The sequence below is a fragment of the Juglans microcarpa x Juglans regia genome, chromosome 7D, assembly GCF_004785595.1.
Source record: "Juglans microcarpa x Juglans regia isolate MS1-56 chromosome 7D, Jm3101_v1.0, whole genome shotgun sequence".
NCBI classification, from domain to species: Eukaryota; Viridiplantae; Streptophyta; class Magnoliopsida; order Fagales; family Juglandaceae; genus Juglans; species Juglans microcarpa x Juglans regia.
This window is the reverse complement of record NC_054606.1, coordinates 12,348,693-12,368,349: the sequence shown is the minus strand read 5'-3', so window position 1 is coordinate 12,368,349 and position 19,657 is coordinate 12,348,693. Positions and strand designations below refer to the sequence as shown.

The window sequence follows — 19,657 nt, the reverse complement described above, 5'->3', positions numbered from 1 at the left end:
TTGATTTTTGTATTTAAACAATGATTTGATGAAAATATTAAAAATTTAAAATTCAAGAATATTTTGTGTTTGAACAATTTTTGAGAATTAAATTATTAGAAATTTTGATAATTTTAAAATTTATGAGAATTCCTAGTCCCAAGACTCCAAACAAGGCATCAATGTATTGATAGTTTTTGGATTCAAAATTTCTAGATTTAGTAATAATTTTATAGAAAAAATCTACTTATCATCCCTCATCTCATCATCCAGTATTAAATGATAAGTTTATAAGTGAAACATAATAAAAAATTTCCAATATAACATTAGATGATAAGAAAATGATAAGTAACATTACTAAATCTTATATAGTTTAGCTCATTTCAAAATCTATAGAACCATTAGGTGGGGGGCAGCACGTGGTTGGAGAGTGTACACCCACACATCTCACAAAACTATCCCTCCTAAAATGATGTTTTCTCTCATTTAATAATGTGTCTGCACATACAGTCCCCATTTGAGGACTGCAAATAGAATTTCTCAATAAACAATGCAGACATGGTGAATCTCACGGGGAGCGCACTACCAAATTGGTGGTGGCTGGTCAGTTGTCCTATAATAATAACGAAAACAAAAGAATCGGAAGTCCGTTTCCAACATAAACCCCCAACTAACTGCCCAACAATAAATAGATATTGGAAAAGAAAAGAGTGTTTTCTCTGGCAATAATAAATATGATTATGATGGATCTGGGAAACCCCCATAAATCAGTAGAAGGAAACAAAAACCTTGAACCATAAACAAGAAGAAGAGTAATTAAAATAACTAATAATAAACAACAATAACCATTGAACACACCCTACCATCCAATCTCCTCCCCCCACCCCGCGGCTCCATCTGGAAACAAAATTACTGTACATATGTTTGCTGAAAAAAGGGCCCAATCCCGTCGGATCGAACTTTTAAGGTTGAACAACCTAATAAGCAGAGACAACGCACAATCACTCTGACACAGTAACCTCTTGATCGACCCTCCAATAATTGGCATCATTGAAATCCTTCATTCCAGGTCCACCCTCCTCAGAATTCTCCTTCTCTGGCACCTTTTGTTTAATGTTTCTCTTCAATGGCCCTGCTTCCCCAACTATTCCCTCCTTGAGAGCCTGTTCCATAGCCTTCTCGGTACCTTCTAATTCAACACCTACAAACTCAACATCCTCTTCAAACAATGATGGAACGGCAGTAGACCTCTGACTTGAATCAATACCTACTGAACTATCACTAGAAGCTGTCGTGGTTGGAGAGCCATTTGGAATTATGGATACTTCGCGTGAAAGGGAACATGCATCGGAAGTTACTAATTGTGCTTGACCAGAAGGATTGGTGTCTGAATTGTAGTGATCCTCAAATGGGTTCACACTTGAACCACCAACTTGCACATCTGATGAATCGCCCCATCCCACCCAATCAGGGAGAGGCCTAGCTCCCAACAACTCCTCACCGGCAGATGTCTCGAACCTAAAGAAGCCCATATCATGGGAAGCACTCGCTAGTTCATTTTCCTTGTTCAAAAACCCACCATTCAAGGAACCATTCCCAGTAAACCCGTTCGGGAAGTTCGTATGGGAACTTGAAGTCCCATTGACAGGGTCTTTACTTTCAGCCAGCTCCTCGTCCTCACCAACCACCACTTCATCATCACTGCTGCTGTTACCACCATTTGCAGTTCCGTTTAAGTTTATCTCATCCATTATCTCTGATGTGCTCACAGGTGCACTACCAATTCTGTCGTCTTGGAATGCAAACCAGTTTGAATTCGTGAAAAGACTACTGCATGAAAAGGAAAATGTTAAATTTCATCTTCCTATTTAACATTATTAGTTCCACCAGAACAAGAACAGTAACTAATAATGATAATGCACAAAGCTGAGCCAATATGAATCCCTTAAACCACCAAATACTAACATTCTTTTATAAGTGAACATCATAACTAAACACTTGCATCAACAGCCAAACCAAATAGAAGTAAAAAACTAAATAACATTTGAAGTCGCAGATGTGTCATGTTTCAAAGGGAGCTTTGGAAAGCAAATAAAGGAAATACTAACAAAGACCATATTTTACAGACGTGTTATACATTTTCATCTTCTTTTTTTTTTTTTTTTCTCACAAGTATGATGTACACTTTCATCTTCAAAATAGCAACATAAGATGTAGTTAGTTTTATCTATATATGAAACAATTTTGAATTTCATACATCTGAAATCTCTTATTTATATTAAAGATGAACATATTTTTTTGGATTATTTTCAGTAAGTTTCAGGTTTGCCAATGAGATACCTAACCCTGTGCAAACTAACAGTGCCAATGGCACTCCTTCATATATCATTTTTAAATCTCTTTGATAATGCAATGGGCACAAAGTGGGAGAAGTTTTTAACTGTAGCTCACACAGCCTGTGTGTATATGCTTCAGGTATAATGTATAGCACTTTATTTGGTCGGCTTCTTCAAAGTATATTTTGTTCCCTTACACTACTCTACTCTCCTTTCTCACTAGTACCAGAAGCAGTAGCTCACACAATGGGTGCACATTCCAAACTCTGAAAACAGAATCAAGAAGGGGTTGGACTGGCGGATAGTGAGAAATGCTTCATAACTACTATGAACCCTTGCTCGTCAACAATATTCTCCCACTGAACTAATCAATAGTATGTAAGAATTCTTAGTGATATATTTCTCTAAAGAAAATAATTTATAAACTAACCTCCCTTGATCATCGCCTAGCCTCAAGGATGATATTACAACTTCAGCAGATTCATCGTCAAAGTATACATCCTGTATATTAAGAGACAAAAATAGACATTTCACTATCAAATCCAATAACCCCCCTGCCCCAAAAAATATATAACATTCCTACACATTCTAGACCTTCACAATATTCCAGCTAAATAAGGCATATCAAACCTTCGCCTTTACATTCGAATCAGGAAAACTACTTCAATATAAGAAAATAATTACCTCATCATCACGATCAAGAGCTCCATGGTCCTGCAACCATGACATTCAAACATCAAAGGATGGTAAAATTACAGATGAAAAAAGGTTGGTAATATTATATGATTAAAAAGCATCTAACTATAAACCTCTTCAGCATCTTCATTCCCATAGATTTTGTAGCGAAAGGCCTGGCTCAAATTATTTGCTAGGGCCGCTACATCATAATCTCTATCATGAAGATCATCATCATCACTGTCCCTTGTCCTATCTTGCAATGCGGTTGGACGGCTGCAAACAGGAGGCAGAAAAATGGGGATGGAAAAATCAAAGAAGAAAGAAGAAAGATTGGTGGCGTTAAATGCAGTGAAGAACATGACAAACAGACTAAAGTAAAGATCCAGACAAAAAGGGATAATATAAACACAATTGACCTTTTTTCACTATACTTGAACAACACAACAGTAATCAAGTGCAATTGCACTCGGTGATAAAATGATATAAGTAACTTTATTTATAGGTACATAAAATGATATAGATAACTGACTAGTCCCAATAATGCTTTTGAAGATAAAATTTTCCATATAACAAACATTTCATCAAATTCCCCCCACTTTAGAACACTTAAAATCTCATAAGAAATACTTTTGAAGTCTGTTATCAGAAATATCCTGTAAATCACAACTCAATGTGGTGCACATGGTCCCGTTATGTTGAAGATGATCCCGTTGTATTTATCAAAAATTTATTGGCTTGTTGAAAGGAGCTTCAAGGCTGTCCCCAGGGCAGTGTGGAAGATGATCCCGTTGCGTATCATGTGGTGCACATGGTCCAAGAGGAATGAGAGATGTTTTGAAGATAGGGAACGCACAATGGAGGAATTTCAGAATTTTTTTATGCACACTTTAATGCTACGGTTTTCAGCCATTGTACTTTATGAAAACAATGTCCATGACTTTCTTTCCTTAGCTAGAATGTAATTAGGTGTTTTTTTTTTTTTTTTTTTTTTTTTTTGTATACTTCCTGTGTACATGGGTTATGCCTATTTTATTCGTATGAATACATTTTTCTTATTACTTATAAAAAAAAAAAATCACAACTCAATTATGCACAATACTCCGTAATTTTCAATATGTTAAGAAAACCTCCAAAGTCTCATACTTGAAAAATTGCTTAATTTGAATTGGATGAATAAATCTAGAACATGCAAAGCACATAGATGAAACAAGATCATACCCACAAGCCCATCGGTAGACATTTTCAACCAAATTGCGGTCCTGCAGAATAGTAGCCTGCCACTCATTCCATTGACTATTTTCCTATAAAGAACAAATGAAAATAGTTACGTTAGTATTGATATTAAAAAGAAAAGCGTGTCCATTTGTAAGATATACTGCAAAATTATCCTTAAGTTCTTTGATTTTATCAAGGATAGATACCAATGTTGCACCCAATACCACACACAATAAGAGGAAATACAGACATTGCAATATTAAAAAAATGAAGATCACATAACTTTTCAGGAACACATAAAAGCATGATCTGAAGATAAGTTCAAAAAAAATCATCTAGTCAAGGTTAAATAACAATAATTCACCAAATAGAACACACATAATTTGATAAGAAAATACACACTGAAAGAGATGGTTTTTACAAAAATCCTCTGCTATTAGTCAGGGCACCAAGGAAGTGGTCTAAAGATATTTTCTACCCAGGAAACTTTACTTTTTGGGTAAAGCATAGCACATAGTAGAATTGCTTTGGGAAGGACATAAACCCAGCAAGTTCTAACATACCCTTAAACCTCTTCCTCCATCTATAACCCACCTGAAGACATGCCTGAATGTGGCTCTGACTGTTTCCCAACTGAACAAGCTTATTAGAAATTCGTGTAATGTGTCCAAGGTTTCCTATGCGAGGCATCTGTTTTCCAGCAGCAGGTATTGTTGGCTACAAATTCAGGGAAAGTTAAAAATAATCAGAATTTCTGGCACAATCAATAGCTAAAGAGAACATAAATGACTCTGCATGTAACCATGTGCTATTACAGATGATAAGTACATTAATTTCATCACATACAATTGAAAGGAAACTAAAGATGGATAGATTGCAAATCTACAATTTTCCTTTATACTTTTTTCAATAATTATTGTCCTTTCTTATCTTGTTTCACACATTGGATGTGCTATATTGGTATTTGAGAACCATAAAAGATAGTGACCTGATTACTGTCACCAGAAAGAATGGGATGTTTATCCGTTTGGAGAATCTTTCCGATCAAATCACACTCTCGAAGAAGATGATTGACGATACTATCACTCTTGCTTTCCAAGCATGACAATATGATACTCTCTACATGGTGATGCAGTGAGTTATTGAATGGATACCTGCATTCATTAAACACATAAAACTAACAAAACCATGCATCTTCAGTCTAACCCAAAAAACAAAAACAATTCTTGCACGAAGAGATCAAGCTTTCTCTGGATAACTTGACCACGCATGCAGCTTATCAAAAAAGAAAAAAAAAGAACTTGACTACTCATGCATTCAGAATGAAAAAATGAAATACTTACTCGAAGAAAAGATCAATGACTCGTCGAATGGTCCCTGAGCTGACCAATTCATTCTCTGCAGAATCATTGGCAGTTTTCCATAGCACCGCAATGAACTCCACAATCTGGAAAGAATAGTAAAAAAAATTCGGGAAAATAAAGTTGGAATAAAAAAGACAACAATAAAGTCAGTTTCTGGCACAAACAAGAGTTTTAACCTGAAATAAGAATGATGCAACAATTTCCAAATCTTGACAATGGGCTTAGGATATATGACAACCAACTCTGTTAGTTTACTCCATTCACGATCAAAATTGGGAGATTAGGGTTTCTGTGTATTAAACTTATAATAAAGAAACAAACCAACCTTTAACCGATGCTTCCCAAGAGGAGGCCTCAATTCTCCATACGTGGTAGGCAGTTTCTTCTCATCAGATGACACAATCAGAAGTGTAAGCAAGTCACCTGTACAATAAGAGTAGTAAAAAAGAACTACTTTCATGAAGGAAGCCAAGCAAAAAGTAAGTTGCTTAACATATTTCATCATATTGTGGAAACATGTAATACAGTACATATTTAAAACAAACTCAGATATCTTTGAATTCATATTGGGAAAAGTTCGCTCTTAATTGAAAGGTGAAATAATTAAGTAGAGATAATGTAGCATCCCCTTATAGCAAGAATTCTCTCTTCCCGGCCAAGAAAAAAATGGGCAAGCATATAGTCAATTGTGTTATGTAACAGGAATGTAATAGATGCATAATTATTTTATAGGGAGTACATCAAACAGCACATTTGGCATGAGAAGAAATAATCAACTATGTGAACGTTTTAACAAATTTCAGTTTAAAACACCTAAAGTAAATACATTGAAAAACTCACCAAGTTTGGGGAGCATTGCACCAATCGTCTCAGGGTTCACAGAGATTGGAGGCTCATACATATGTTGAATTCGAAAAGAATGAAACATGGGAGATGCTGCTGCAGATTTGTTTGGGTCTAACAAAGAAATACAAACAGAAAGCGAGTGGACAAGGCAAGATTTCGAATGCGAGTCTTCCAATGCATGACCAAATATCCTTGCAACAAAGCTGACATAGATAACAAATTCAAAACATCTTTCTACAATTTGAACAAATAAATAATAATGTACATTTGCACCCGCCTGTGTTTAATTGACGAACCAAAATGCTATCTCAATACAAACCTTGGGCTAGAAAGTTTAGTGGCCAGGGCTGATGAGGCATTTCGTGTTATGGCACATAGTGTTTCAGCCGCATTAGCATGAACCTCAGGAGGACTCTGGTCCAAGTAAAATCATCTATTAGATAATAACAGAAAATGCCAGACCAGGTTATAGCAGAATATGATAAAACTTGTCACAAACATTTTTGTGAAGAATTTTTTTAAAAAAATATATATAATGGGAAATAGGAATAGCACAAATACACAAGATGTATACAAGAGAAGACACCTAGTCAAGAACTAGAAAAAATAGATACCAAGAAAATCATGAAAGTTGAGTCGTTGAAATTTATAGCAATCATTCAGGAAAAAAAAAAGGAAAAAGAAATCCATAGCCATTGCCCATGACATTAGTATGGCAAGGAAGCGTCTAAGTTCATCCAATGAGCATTCAGTCTTCAAAGTTGCAATTGATCCTTTCCCTCCAAATGCAAGAATGATAGACATATGAGACCATCTTCCATATTGCTACAGTTTACGGGATGCCATATAGACCTCTTCAATTTGCAAGGATATCGACCAATTTCCAAGGCATAACCCAATCTAGCCCCACTCTACTGGAGATATCATCCCATAGTGCCCTAGCCACCACACAGTGAAGAAGCAAATGATCCAGTCTCTCCACTTCTCCTACACATGCAACACCAGTCAATTACTATGATCCGTCTTTTCCTTAGGTTGTCCATGATCAGAACCTTCCCCAAAGAAGCTGTTCAAATAAAGAAAGTGGCCTTAAGAGGCGCCTTACTCCTCCACATACTCCAAGGAAAAGGATTGCAGTGCTGACTAGTAATGGCCTCATAGAATGAGCGGACATAGAATTTCCCCTTTTCAGGAAGGGATCCAAAAGACATCATCGCTTCAGATCGCTTCCTACATCCCTAGCTCCTACAGAATATAATAGATTAAAGAAGTCAGAGAATACACCAATTTTCCAATCTTGGGCTGCCCTCACAAAAATAACATTCCACTGCAGAAAACCTCCAGTAACTCCCAATAACTCAACCACTGAAGCTTCCTGCTCACGCACTATTGAGAACACTGCTTGGAAAAAAAGTCTTTTAGGGCTCTATCTCCACACCATATATAATGCCAAAATATGATCCTATAGGCATCACCCACCACAAATCTGATATGTCAATAGAAAACCCCCCATCCACCTCTAATATTAATTTTCCTTTTATAGGTTATCCTCCTCTAATAGGGGATAAATCATAAATGTACGCAGTTTTTTCATAGAGTGGCCAATTCTCATAGGCGCAACAACACTATTGAGACTCTTAAGGCAGGTAATCAAGTTCTCTCTTCCCCCCTGATTTAGAGAACCATATTGTGAACTACTATGAGAATCTGCTCACGGAGCCAACTTGTTGGAGGCCAAAGCTCGATGGTTTGCCTTTTGAGTCCATTGATATGCAGAGTGCGAGCTGGTTGGAAAGACCTTTTGAAGAAGATGAGGTGCATAAGGTCATTAGAAGCATGGCCAAAGACAAAGCACCTGGACCAGATGGGTTTTCGATGGGGTTTTTCCAACATTGTTGGAAGATTGTGAAATGTGATGTTATGCTGATCTTTTTTGAATTCCATGCTTTCCAAAAATTCAAAAAATGCTTCAATGCGACGTTCATAGCCCTTGTTCCGAAGAAACATGAAGTGTTGGAAGTTGATGATTTCCATCCCATTAGCCTAGTGAGTGAGGTTTATAAAATTATCTCCAAGGTTCTGGCTAATCGATTAAGTGTGCTAATGGAACAAATCATTTCGAAGTCTCAAAATGCCTTCGTTCGGGGGAGGCAGATACTGGACTCAATTCTTATTGCCAATGAGTATTTGGATCAGAGGTTGAAGGAGGGTAAATCAAGCATACTTTGTAAGCTTGATATGGAGAAAGCCTGTGATCATGCAAATTGGGATTTTCTCCTTTACTTACTTGGGAGATGTGGTTTCAGTAACAGGTGGATTTCATGGATTCAATATTGCATAACTACTGTGTGTTTCTCAGTGCTTGTTAATGGTAATCCGGTGGGTTTCTTTTGTAGCTCCTGTGGATTGAGGCAGGGGGATCCTTTGTCTCCATTTCTATTCGTAATTATTATGGAGGCACTAGGCCAGATGGTGAAGGCAGTTATAGATGGAGGCTATATAGAGGGTTTTTCGGCAGGCAATGGTACTTTTGGTTCTATCATGATCTCACATCTTTTATTTGCAGATGATACACTTCTCTTTTGTGAAGTGGAGGTGGGTCAAATCCAAGCCATACGGGCACTCTTGTTGTGCTTTGAGGCCGTGACAGGTCTCAAGGTAAACTTGGGCAAATCTAAGTTGGTGGCGGTAGGTTTGGTGCCCCATATCAGTACACTAGCAGAAACGTTGGGGGTGTGAAGTGGGTTCTTTGCCTATGAAATATTTGAGCCTTTCTTTGGGGGGCCACTTTCAAAACTAGAGGTATATGGGAAGGGGTTATTGAGAGAGTGGCGAAACGGTTGGCAGAGTGGAAACGGCTGTATTTATCGAAGGAGGGGCGACTCACATTGATCACTAGCACTTTATCTAACCTCCCAACCTATTTCCTATCTCTATTCCCATTGCCGGCAGGGGTGGCGCATCGAATCGAGAAGTTATTCCGGACTTTCTTGTGGGGTGGTCTGGGGGAAGAAACCAAATTCCATCTTGTTAGTTGGAATAAAGTTTACTCCCCAATTTCGAGAGGTGGTTTGGGTGTGCGCAATTTGAGGACTTTCAATAAAGCACTTTTGGGGAAGTGGCTATGGAGGTATCAAGAAGAAGGGGGGTCTTTGTGGAAGAAAGTGGTAAGACTCCAGATATGGAGGTGCTTGGGGGGGATGGTGCACTAATGAAGTGAGGGAGGGTATGGTGTGGGTTTGTGGAGATATATAAGGGGGGGATGACAGTGCTTTGAAAATAATATTAGATTTGTGGTCGGACAAGGCACACGCATCAAGTTTTGTCAAGATGTCTGGTGTGGAGAGCATTCTTTGAAGAGGGCCTTCCCAGCTCTCTATAACATTGAGGCTAATAGGGAGGCTTCGATAGCGGATCTATGTGTGTTTGCCCAAGACTCTTTTCGGTGGAATATTTTATTCACTTGGGCTAACCATGTTTGGGAGTTGTCTACTGTTCCAGAACTTTTTAGCTTGATATACTCTTCAGAAAGATTAACGGCACAGGACGATAGGTTACAATGGAGGTGCAAGGACAGCAAGAAGTTCTCAGTCAAGACATACTATAAAATTCTGGCATCACAAGGTAACATACATTTCCCGTGGAAAAGTGTTCGGAGGTCACGCACACCTTCCAAAGTGGCCTTTTTTGTGTGGACTACTGCATTTGGAAAAATTCTAACCACGGATAATTTAAGGAAGAGGGCCTCATTGTGATGGATTGGTGTTATTTGTGCAAAAAACATGCAGAATCAATGGACCATCTACTATTGCATTGTGAGGTGTCGAGAGAGTTGTGGAATGGGATATTTAGTAGGTGGATGTAGCGTGGGTTATGCCGGCAAAGGTGGTTGACCTGCTTGCTTGTTGGAAGGGTCTACAAGGTTGTTCACAAGTAGCACCAGCTATGATCCCGTTGTGCATCATGTGGTGTATATTTGGATGGAAAGGAATGCACGATGCTTTGAAGATAGAGGGAACAATGGAGGAGCTTCAGAATTTTTTTCTGCACACTTTACTCTTATGGTTCTCAGCCATTGTTCTTAATGGAAATAGTGTACATGAGTTCTTACCTCTAATTTAGCTTTTTAAGAATGTATTTAGGTGTTTTCTATTGTATACTCCCTGTGTACATAGGCCATGCCTATTTTCATTCATATTAATGAAAATTACCTTTTACTGATAAAAAAAAAAGGTCATCCTCTAATATTCTTCCACAACCCCACATCATATGCCCCATGTACCATATTGGAACCCCCCCCCCCCCAAAAAAAAAAAAAAAACCCCCCCACAATGCTCCATCATACTTGGGGTCGATCAACGCTCTCCACAATGCCTTGTCACAAACTTATAATGTACTCCAAAGCTCCACTTTGGTGCTGCTTTATCTCATCCTCACGAACTATATTGCTAGTCCCTAATTGTTGTTTTATCTGTATTTGTTAGTCCCTAATATATAAGGGAAGTTTTATTTTGGTCCTTAGACTTCAAAAAGTTCTAACATGTTGCTATTATAGTTTTGACCAAATGAAGTGCTATCAATTTGACCAATAATACCATCATGAAACGGCTTCAGCGACACATCAGTGCTTACCAGGTCATCAACTTTTGTGGCAGTATTGTAAAAGGTAAATGCTAGAGAAGGCACTGAAGCGAGCCAGTACAACCTTGTGTACATGCTACACCACAATAGACCACAGGTAAGGTGGCAAAACCATATTTGAAAATAAAACGGCTGATTGGGCCAGCCATATATACACTCAACCACCTATATTCTAAGCTTCCATTCAGAGCAAATCAAAGGAAGCTGTGGCTCAATTTATTCTAATAATGAACATAAAATTCTTGGAGCTTCAAAGTGGGAATGTGCAGAATTTGCAGAACTTGAATCTTAAATGGATTTACTGGTCAACTAGGGTTCTTTTCATATATATATATATATATATAGATATATATATCTATATATATCGGGCATAGTGATGAAACTCTAACTAAAAAGACACATTAAATGTTGATGTGCATGCATGCTCAGCAATTAAGCATGAAAAGGCATTACTGAACCTATATTAGAAATGCATTATGGCACTTACTGATGGACTCAGTTTATCCACAATCATTTCTAGCAGATTGCTATCAGCCAACCATTGCATCACATCTACGTAGTTGGGATACACATGGTCATTGGAGCCTACAAGTCGAACCAAGACCTGCATTAAAAGATCACCTCAGACCAATATAAAATGTAAAATGCAAATCTTATAAAAACAATATGCAAATCTTATAAAAACAATATAGCCAATGAAGTAGAAAGGTTTTACCTCCATGATAGATGTAATTCCTATCAAATCAACCAAATGGCGAAAAACGTCCTGATGAGCCTGTAATGATCAACTAATGTGTGAATCCAATATAGTGTCCTAGGCCATAAGAAAATAAAAATAGACAACATTTTCTGTAGATAATAAAGAAAGTAGTCCACTATCATGCCTGTTTCTGACAGGCAAGAGGTAACTAGATTTGAAGGCATTTTTCCTAAAGGTGCCAAACCAGAGTGGAGATCTTAGAGTTAATAAACTAATCAGAGATACGGGAACAGTTTTCACATGATGTCAAGATTCCCATCAAATAGATATATAACTTTCAAAGTGCATTAAATATTGCAGATTAAATAAACATCGCCTTAGCCACAGAAACATTAGGCAGTTGAATCCCATTTTAGTTTTAGAAGGTTCAGAAAAATATAAGCGCAAACTTTAACGTTCATTAACCAACTAAGCAAATTAGCTAATACCCAAAATAAGTAGGCAAAAGGCTTAATATCTTAAATTCTGATATTCTTGTCTATTTTCACATGTCAGTCAAAAATTAATAAGCAAAGTTTAAAAAACAAAGATTTTCATGCAGTAGATAATTCTAAAGAACTAGCATCTGGAACTGGCGATCAAAGCACTAGTGCTTGAATGCACAAAGCCATTAAATAAGCATGGCCTTGGCCACAGAAACATTATACAGCTGAATTCCATTTTAGTTTTCTGAGTAGTTCAGAAAAATATAAGCACAAACTTTTATGTTCATTAACCAACTAAGCAAATTAGCAAATACCCAAAAGAAGAAGGACAAAGGTTTAAAATAAAGCATTTAAGTTCTGAGATTCTTGTTTATTTTCACTTATATGGCAAAAACTAGTGACCAAAGTTTAAAAAAACGAGAATTTTCATGCAATAGATGATTCTAAAGATCTAGCATCTGGAACTGCATTAGTGCTTGACTGCACAGAGCCATGTGACACGAAGAAATTTCATGCTAGAAGAAGTTCCAATGCAACTTTGGTTGGCAGGTTTAAAAGTAAAACAAAAAACACAGAAAAAAAAAGATTGCAGTATTGATGGTTATGCATATAAAGGATACACTACTAGTCAAAAAACTAAATATAAACATACATACATAGGAAAAAAAATTTAAGGAGTGCTACATAATGCACAGTACTTCAAAAACAAAAAACCAATGCCACCAATTTGATGGTCTCAAAAGTTACTGTATTCAGGAGTATATAGTTATGTTATCAAAGGATCTATCACCACCAGAATGAAACAAGCTTGGTATCACAAGTCACCATTGCCTAAAAAGGTGCCAATGATAGCAAAGAACTCTATCCCTTCACTTTGAGTCAAACAACATCACTAGGGGAAAATACCATGCGAAGTGATCCATAATTTTTATGCCTATAAGCAACAACCACAAGTTGTTCTGAGGGTGCAGTTGACCACAACGTAAAGCATAAATTCAATTCAGGCACATTCAATCAATGCTTGCCATGAACAGGAAGCAATAGTTTCAATTTAGAAGCACGTTGTCATTTCCAGAACATTGGAAGAGCTCACAATAAAAATCTAAAACTTTCAATCAACAATGCTGATTTAAGAAAGTTGCTTACTTGGACATAATTCATAAGTGGGACCGTCTTCCGTATCATAAGGCATACAACAACCTAACATCAGAACAAAAACCAAAAAAAAAAAAGAGCTTTAAGAATTCCTTCAATTAGAGCAGAAGTGAAATATCAAACAATCCAAAGTTCCTTCTATCATCGTGGCATACCTTGCTAAAATACCCAGCCAGCAAGGTACCATGTGGACGATTAGGTTCCAAGAAGGAGAAGAGCAAGTTCATCAGCTGCAATCACAGGGAAAGAAAAAGAAATCAGTATCAAAACCTATTTTTATAAGTAAAATAAAATTTTCTTGAATCACATAGATAGGTAAAGCCCAAGTAGACATGAAATATACAAAGGAGAGAACCTAATTACAAGTTAGGAGCTAGAAATGGAAAACCATAACAACTTCCATCCTTATAGATAATGTGATCATGAAAAACCGTAAACATGTACCTCCTCTTCCTCCACCAAAGTTTTCAAAATAACATCAATTTCACATGTGAAGATCTCACAGGCAATGAATGGAAACCTACAGCATGAAAAAAAAAATTATGATTGAAAATCAGGAGAAAGGAAGAAATTTTCAGAAAACAAAGAGCTTTCAATTTGAAAATTTAAGATCCATTTCTTTATCAAGTCAGAGTAATATACTTGAAGACTCGTTTGCTTTCAGCATCCTCTGGGGCTTCATCAACAATATATCCCAATAACTGCTCCACCTGGGCTCTATCCCGTAGACTGAAACAGAAATGTCCAGTAGTTTCCAGGATTAACTTCTATATTATCCAATAAACAATATACAGTTCATATCAATTACGTTGACTTCCAAGCAACCGACTATATATAAATTGGATGGAAAAACAAGGTAATAGATGATAAAGTTGATAAAAACACGTTTCAAGAGAATGGGGAAGAAATGCTACAAGTTAATGAGCCGACTGTTTAATGCTTTGCATTCTTGAATTATTTCTTCTTCATCCAAAAGCTCTTCCAAAGTAAAATTCTCCTTGTCCAATAGTGACTCCACCTGTATACAAGAAAAACACAAAAGCTTGATGAAGTTGGAGTGAAAGAGCAATGCCAGCAGTCAAAGCCAGGCATTAATAGGTTCCTACACTAGAATTTCTCGTGACAAGTACCCCTTAACCAGTAAAACGCCTCTATCAGTTCACTCTAAAGCAACCACTAATTCCTAGAAAAACCATTCAAATTCCTAGATATGGTTCTGGACTCAAATTCACAAGACCAAAAGCTTCAAATAGACAAGGTTCATTCCATATTCCCAGCAGCCAAAAGAAGGTGAAATGGAATTTTGTAAAGAAAAACAGGGATTCTACAACTTTAACTACATGCAGATTAATTTAGGCTATACTGATGCGCAAACGAAAAACCCAGAGAATGAACCCTTCAAATCTCTAGATTAAGGAAAACCACAAGAAGTAAGCCACTAGAAGAAATGCATAATATAAATAAAAACGTTGCGGCAAAAAGTAAACATATTCATCAACCAAAACTAGTACACCTCAGGTAAATTAGTCCAAAGCAAATTGGAATGAAACATACCATCAAGTTGAAACAACAATTAATAGAACCAAAACGAAACTAGCTTTCCATTTCCAAGAACAAAAGAAGAAATATACAGCAGAAAACATGGGAAAAAATAAAGAATGAAAATCTAAACATGGCAGTCTATTTCATATAAATACAAAGCCAGCGAATTAGCATTATTAAGAGTCAAATACAATTGGGGTTTAAAATCACTTACGGGTGAGGAGGCAGAGAGCGATGTGATCTTCCAAAACATGTCGAAGAAAGAGATTCAGCTGAGCTCGAAGCAGGAGCTGCGCAGATCTGTAAAAACCCTGGACACACGAGGAAATCTAGGTCAGGAAAAGACGCGTAGAGCTCGAGATTCGAGTGAGCTGAGACACATACAGACAGACAGGTAGACAGAGAGAGATGCTTGAAGCTGGAAACCCTATTTTTTTGCGAGAGAGGGAGATGGAAAAGAGGCCTGGGCCGTGAAGATCGAGAGAGAGAGAGAGAGAAAGAGAGAGAGAGGACGAAAAAATCGCAGCTAAACAGGAGCTAATTGCTGAGGGTCGCAAAAGTACATCAGTTTGGTAGTCCGAAATTCCCACAACATTCATCTTATTATGTTTACAAAGACTTTGCATACACTTCCTTTAAATTAAATACTCCCTATATTCACATCCAACCAATTTCTTTATTTTTTTGCTTTTTTCTTATACCATTTTCTTTCTAAGAAAAATATATAATTTTTTTAATTTTTTAAATAAATTATATCACGTAAATGATGTATAGTATAAAAATTTTAATTAAAATTATTTAATTTTATATAATTATTTTTCTTTTAACAAAAAAAACATTTTTACAAGTAAAACCAAACTTGTATAGAAACTATAAATAAGCATAACTATTAACAACCTAAGAAACAAATATAAGATTATTATTATCTAAAGATGGATAATCCCAACTTATCTAAATTTGATTGCCTCCTCCATATACATTAGTAAAATCAATAACAATGAAATAATAGAACTCTAGAATGCCATCCCACAAGTTAGCAAATATCAATGGTGGTTGAGAGTTAGATGTAAACCAACTGATAAACAGTCATACAGTCCGTTTCAATAATGAGATCTGGTATACTAAGCTAATAACATATTGACAACCTAGTTCTTATAAATACTGAACACCACGATCTATGAAGAACAGTAATATTTTATAGATTGTATTGAAATGTGTTTGAATGCAAATAGGTTGAGATATGTATTTAAATAGAAAAATTATACTCATTATCATTTTTCTCATTATCCTCTCATTATCTTATGATATGATATTAAATGATAAGTTCACAAATAAAACATAATAAATAGTCTACAATCATCAAATAACATATCATGAGATAATAAGAGGATGATGAGTAGCATTACTGATTTAAATATATGAAGTAGGAGTTTAACTTTTTTTATGAAAATTTAAAAAAATAGTAAGTCTCATCAATGATTAGTTTGGAATGAATTAAGGTGAGTTTGTGTTTCAAACATAACCAAACATAACTTAATCTAACAGTTTGAGATGAATAAGTAAAGAAATGTCAAAATAAAGGATGTGCTGCCTTTTTCTAGCAATAATCATAATTATTATGAAAAGTCCAACAATTAAATATCATTAAACCTAATAATTTATTTGATATCAAGAATCAACTAGTTTTAATTTATTCTTTCTACTAAAATCAATCGTGATGATACAATCTTATTGATTGCTTAAGGTCTCGTTAATTTATATAAATGAGATAAGATGAAAGTTAAAAGTTAAATAAAATATTATTAAAATAAAATTTTTATTTTACAAAAACAAATTAGGCCTAAAAGAATCTCATGTGAGGTTGGCCATTCGTGTAACTCCTCAGATGAGAGCTACACATTTTTCGGCTTCCGATGGTACCCTTAAGAATATCATGAAATGCCTTTGCCCGTACGAAAAAAGACAGTTTTTGAAGGTCACGTGTTGCGTCTCAATTTAGCCTTTTGAATTTTAAAAGGTTATAATATTTATATAATAAAACCCACTAAAAAAAAACAAAATAAAAGGGGTAAAGTTAGCAATAATTCAGCCTCTCATGACAGATTCAAACGAGAGAGCCTTTTTGTTTTCATTTTAGATTCATTATTTCTCCTCTGTCTTTTATTTTATTTCTTTTTTATATAGTTTTATATTTCAACTTAATCATCCAATCACATATAGAGAAAAGTTCCTTCTTTTTTTTTTTTTTTTTTTTTGTCGTTACCTTCATTTTGAATTTTAAGGTTGATTAATCATTTGGTTGCGAACTTGCGAAGTTTTGCACTCTTTTCTAGGGAATGGAATCACTTCATTTCAAGGTAGCTTTTGAATATTTGGCCATTCGTTTTGATTTAAAACAGTCCTTTTTATCCGATTTTCGTCCCTTTTGGATAATGCATACCATACTTTCTGGTTGAAGAAAAATGCAGTGTATCGATTTTGGTAAATTTGGTTACAAAATATAAAATTTTAGTTGAAGGGTGAAAAGTTTTTTTTTTTTTTTTTTTTTCCGTTTTTGTGTATGTATAAAGGTCTCTGAATTTTTAAGTCTCATTTAGTTACACAAACTATTTCATCTAATATTTATTATAATTTTTTCAAAAATTTACATAAAATATAATAAACAATTCAAATTTTTTAAATCTCAAAATAAAAATAATATTTTAATAATATTTTATTTAATTTTCATCTCTGATATCATTTTCTCAACTCAGTTTAGACTTGATTTACTACATTATGACGACCAAAACGTTCATAAGTGTCCCACCACGCCACTCCCTAAATGTCGATCTGATGGTACAAAGTCGTCTGAGACTCATACAAGGCTTAGGTTACACATGACCACCATGCGCCACTTCTCATTAACGTTTCAGACGGCTACACCCATTGTGCCAATAGATTTGGCTTCCTCAAATCTTTTATATTTGACACACTCCACTTCAAAACCACCGGCGTGTGACTCCCATACACCGGCATAACCCCATTTAATGTTTTTCGATCACTGATGATATGGGCTAGTCAATGTGCCTATCCATTTTTGTCATCGCTTTTTCTAATCGAAAATATTAAGGACAAGTACATTGGTTTTTTCTTCAAACATTTCAAAATAAGGAATTGTAGCACGCTACAACCAACCATCGCTTCTAAAGATGGCACTATAATTCACCTAATGGATTGTAAAAAACCGCCCTAAAACGGATGGGACCAATCTTTTGATCCTATAATCTAATTATTTTATTTGTTTATTATTATTATTATTATTATTTTGTATTGTACTTGTTACAATGAATATTTGTTGGAAACCTCACCCCCTTCTTATATATCTTGGTTATTTTATGTTAATGAAAGACTTGCTTAGAAAAAAAATCCAAAACAAGTTTAATTTAGTCACAAATCCAAAGATAAAAGGAAAATATCAATGGATAAAGTGTTTATCATCGTTCAAGGGGCGGTAATTTTCTAAGGAAGATAAATTAACCTAGTTAGAAATCAAACTTTCACCTTTCAACAAATCTATTAATTATCCTCTTTCTCATCATTTCATGATGTGACATTAGATAATTACATATTATTTATTTTACTTGTGAATCAATCATCTAATGCCACATCATAAGATGATGAGTAACATTACTCTTCATCTTTAAGAGGTTAATATGACCAATGAGTACCATGAGAGTACTTAGATAAATCACTCGTGCGTCACGAAAATGAAAACCCTAGCTAATGGTTGCAATCTTAGTCATGCATTGAAGTGAAAAGATTTTGATCAACTGAGCTAATTTTGGTATTCACGGGTGTTATTTATATTATATTCTTAATACTTAATTTATCATAAATGTCAAAGCCATTCACTCGTATAAGCTCCCATGCATAGTTATTTATTTCCATACCTAATATGATAAATATGGGACATGTACCGTGGCATGACGTATACCTATTCATGAAGTGCATATTATCTATGATGCATGCAACTTGTATTAATCAATATTTTATTAAAACACAATTTAGATTGGGCTAGTTACTAGTATTAGTTCAGATCTAGAAGAAAAGGGGAAAAAAGGTGCATTTTCAGAGGATAATAAATCCTAATATTAGTACTGGTAGTTGGCATCTGTACCTCGTGATTGAGTATTGTTTGTGCTCGTATAGACAGAACAAAAGAGGCGGTTAGAAGAAAATTATTTATTTGTAATAGTTATTTTTAATAAAGATGATTATTTTTTATTAAAATGAGTTTATTTTTATCGTAAATAGATATTTTTGTCGCAAATAATATATTACAAATACTCGTTTTTCTTACAGTGAGTTTTGCATGAGAAATAACATATTAAAATTTACTATATATCAATTACTATTCATTCTCACACTTTACACTTATAACTTTTTCATAGAATCATGTGGAAATATTTTTTATAAGATATAAGAATATTTTTTATAAAGTGTATGGTGTGTGAGGTGTGAAGTGTGAGATAATAAATAATAATTGATGAGAATAATTTTTCTTAAATAATATAACATTCGGAATTATTTTTTTATTTGTGCTGATAGAAAGAACAACGAGGTTTTGCACGGAGGATTAACGTATTTAAGTAATAAAAAATAATATTTACAGTCTAGTAATGCATAAATATCGCACTATCTCTTTAATAATAAAATAAAACCATTATGTCTCCTTAT

The 19,657-nt window shown here is 35.2% G+C and overlaps 1 protein-coding gene across 2 annotated transcripts; it reads right to left on the bottom strand.

Moving 5' to 3' along the window:
* Window positions 1-674: 674 nt before the first annotated feature.
* LOC121238872 (serine/threonine-protein phosphatase 6 regulatory subunit 2-like) lies at window positions 675-15,537 on the bottom strand. 2 transcript variants are annotated; one of them, XM_041135939.1, is made up of 20 exons: window positions 15,326-15,537; window positions 15,156-15,252; window positions 14,314-14,417; window positions 14,042-14,128; window positions 13,844-13,919; window positions 13,555-13,629; window positions 13,391-13,444; window positions 11,775-11,834; window positions 11,547-11,663; window positions 6,738-6,832; window positions 6,413-6,621; window positions 5,898-5,995; window positions 5,552-5,655; window positions 5,197-5,362; window positions 4,803-4,925; window positions 4,212-4,294; window positions 3,125-3,266; window positions 3,000-3,029; window positions 2,746-2,816; window positions 675-1,809 (listed from the first exon to the last, which is right to left on the bottom strand). In XM_041135939.1, the coding sequence occupies exons 2-20, from the start codon at window positions 15,192-15,194 to the stop codon at window positions 981-983; spliced, it is 2,562 nt and encodes an 853-aa protein (XP_040991873.1). In that variant the 5' UTR covers window positions 15,195-15,252; window positions 15,326-15,537; the 3' UTR covers window positions 675-980. The 2 variants fall into 2 exon arrangements, with proteins under 2 accessions (XP_040991873.1, XP_040991874.1); XM_041135940.1 differs by having other exon boundaries at window positions 675-1,806.
* Between the last annotated feature and the right edge of the window lie 4,120 nt (window positions 15,538-19,657).

Bases quoted from the DNA above. Each gene is read 5' to 3' on its own strand.
- LOC121238872 (XM_041135939.1), bottom strand. From the start codon at position 15,194: ATGTTTTGGAAGATCACATCGCTCTCTGCCTCCTCACCC. The intron at 13,920-14,041 runs GTATATTACTCT...TTCATGCTGTAG, and splicing joins GAAAGCAAACGAGTCTTCAA to GTTTCCATTCATTGCCTGTG. The intron at 3,030-3,124 runs GTTTATAGTTAG...TCATGGTTGCAG, and splicing joins GGAATGAAGATGCTGAAGAG to GACCATGGAGCTCTTGATCG.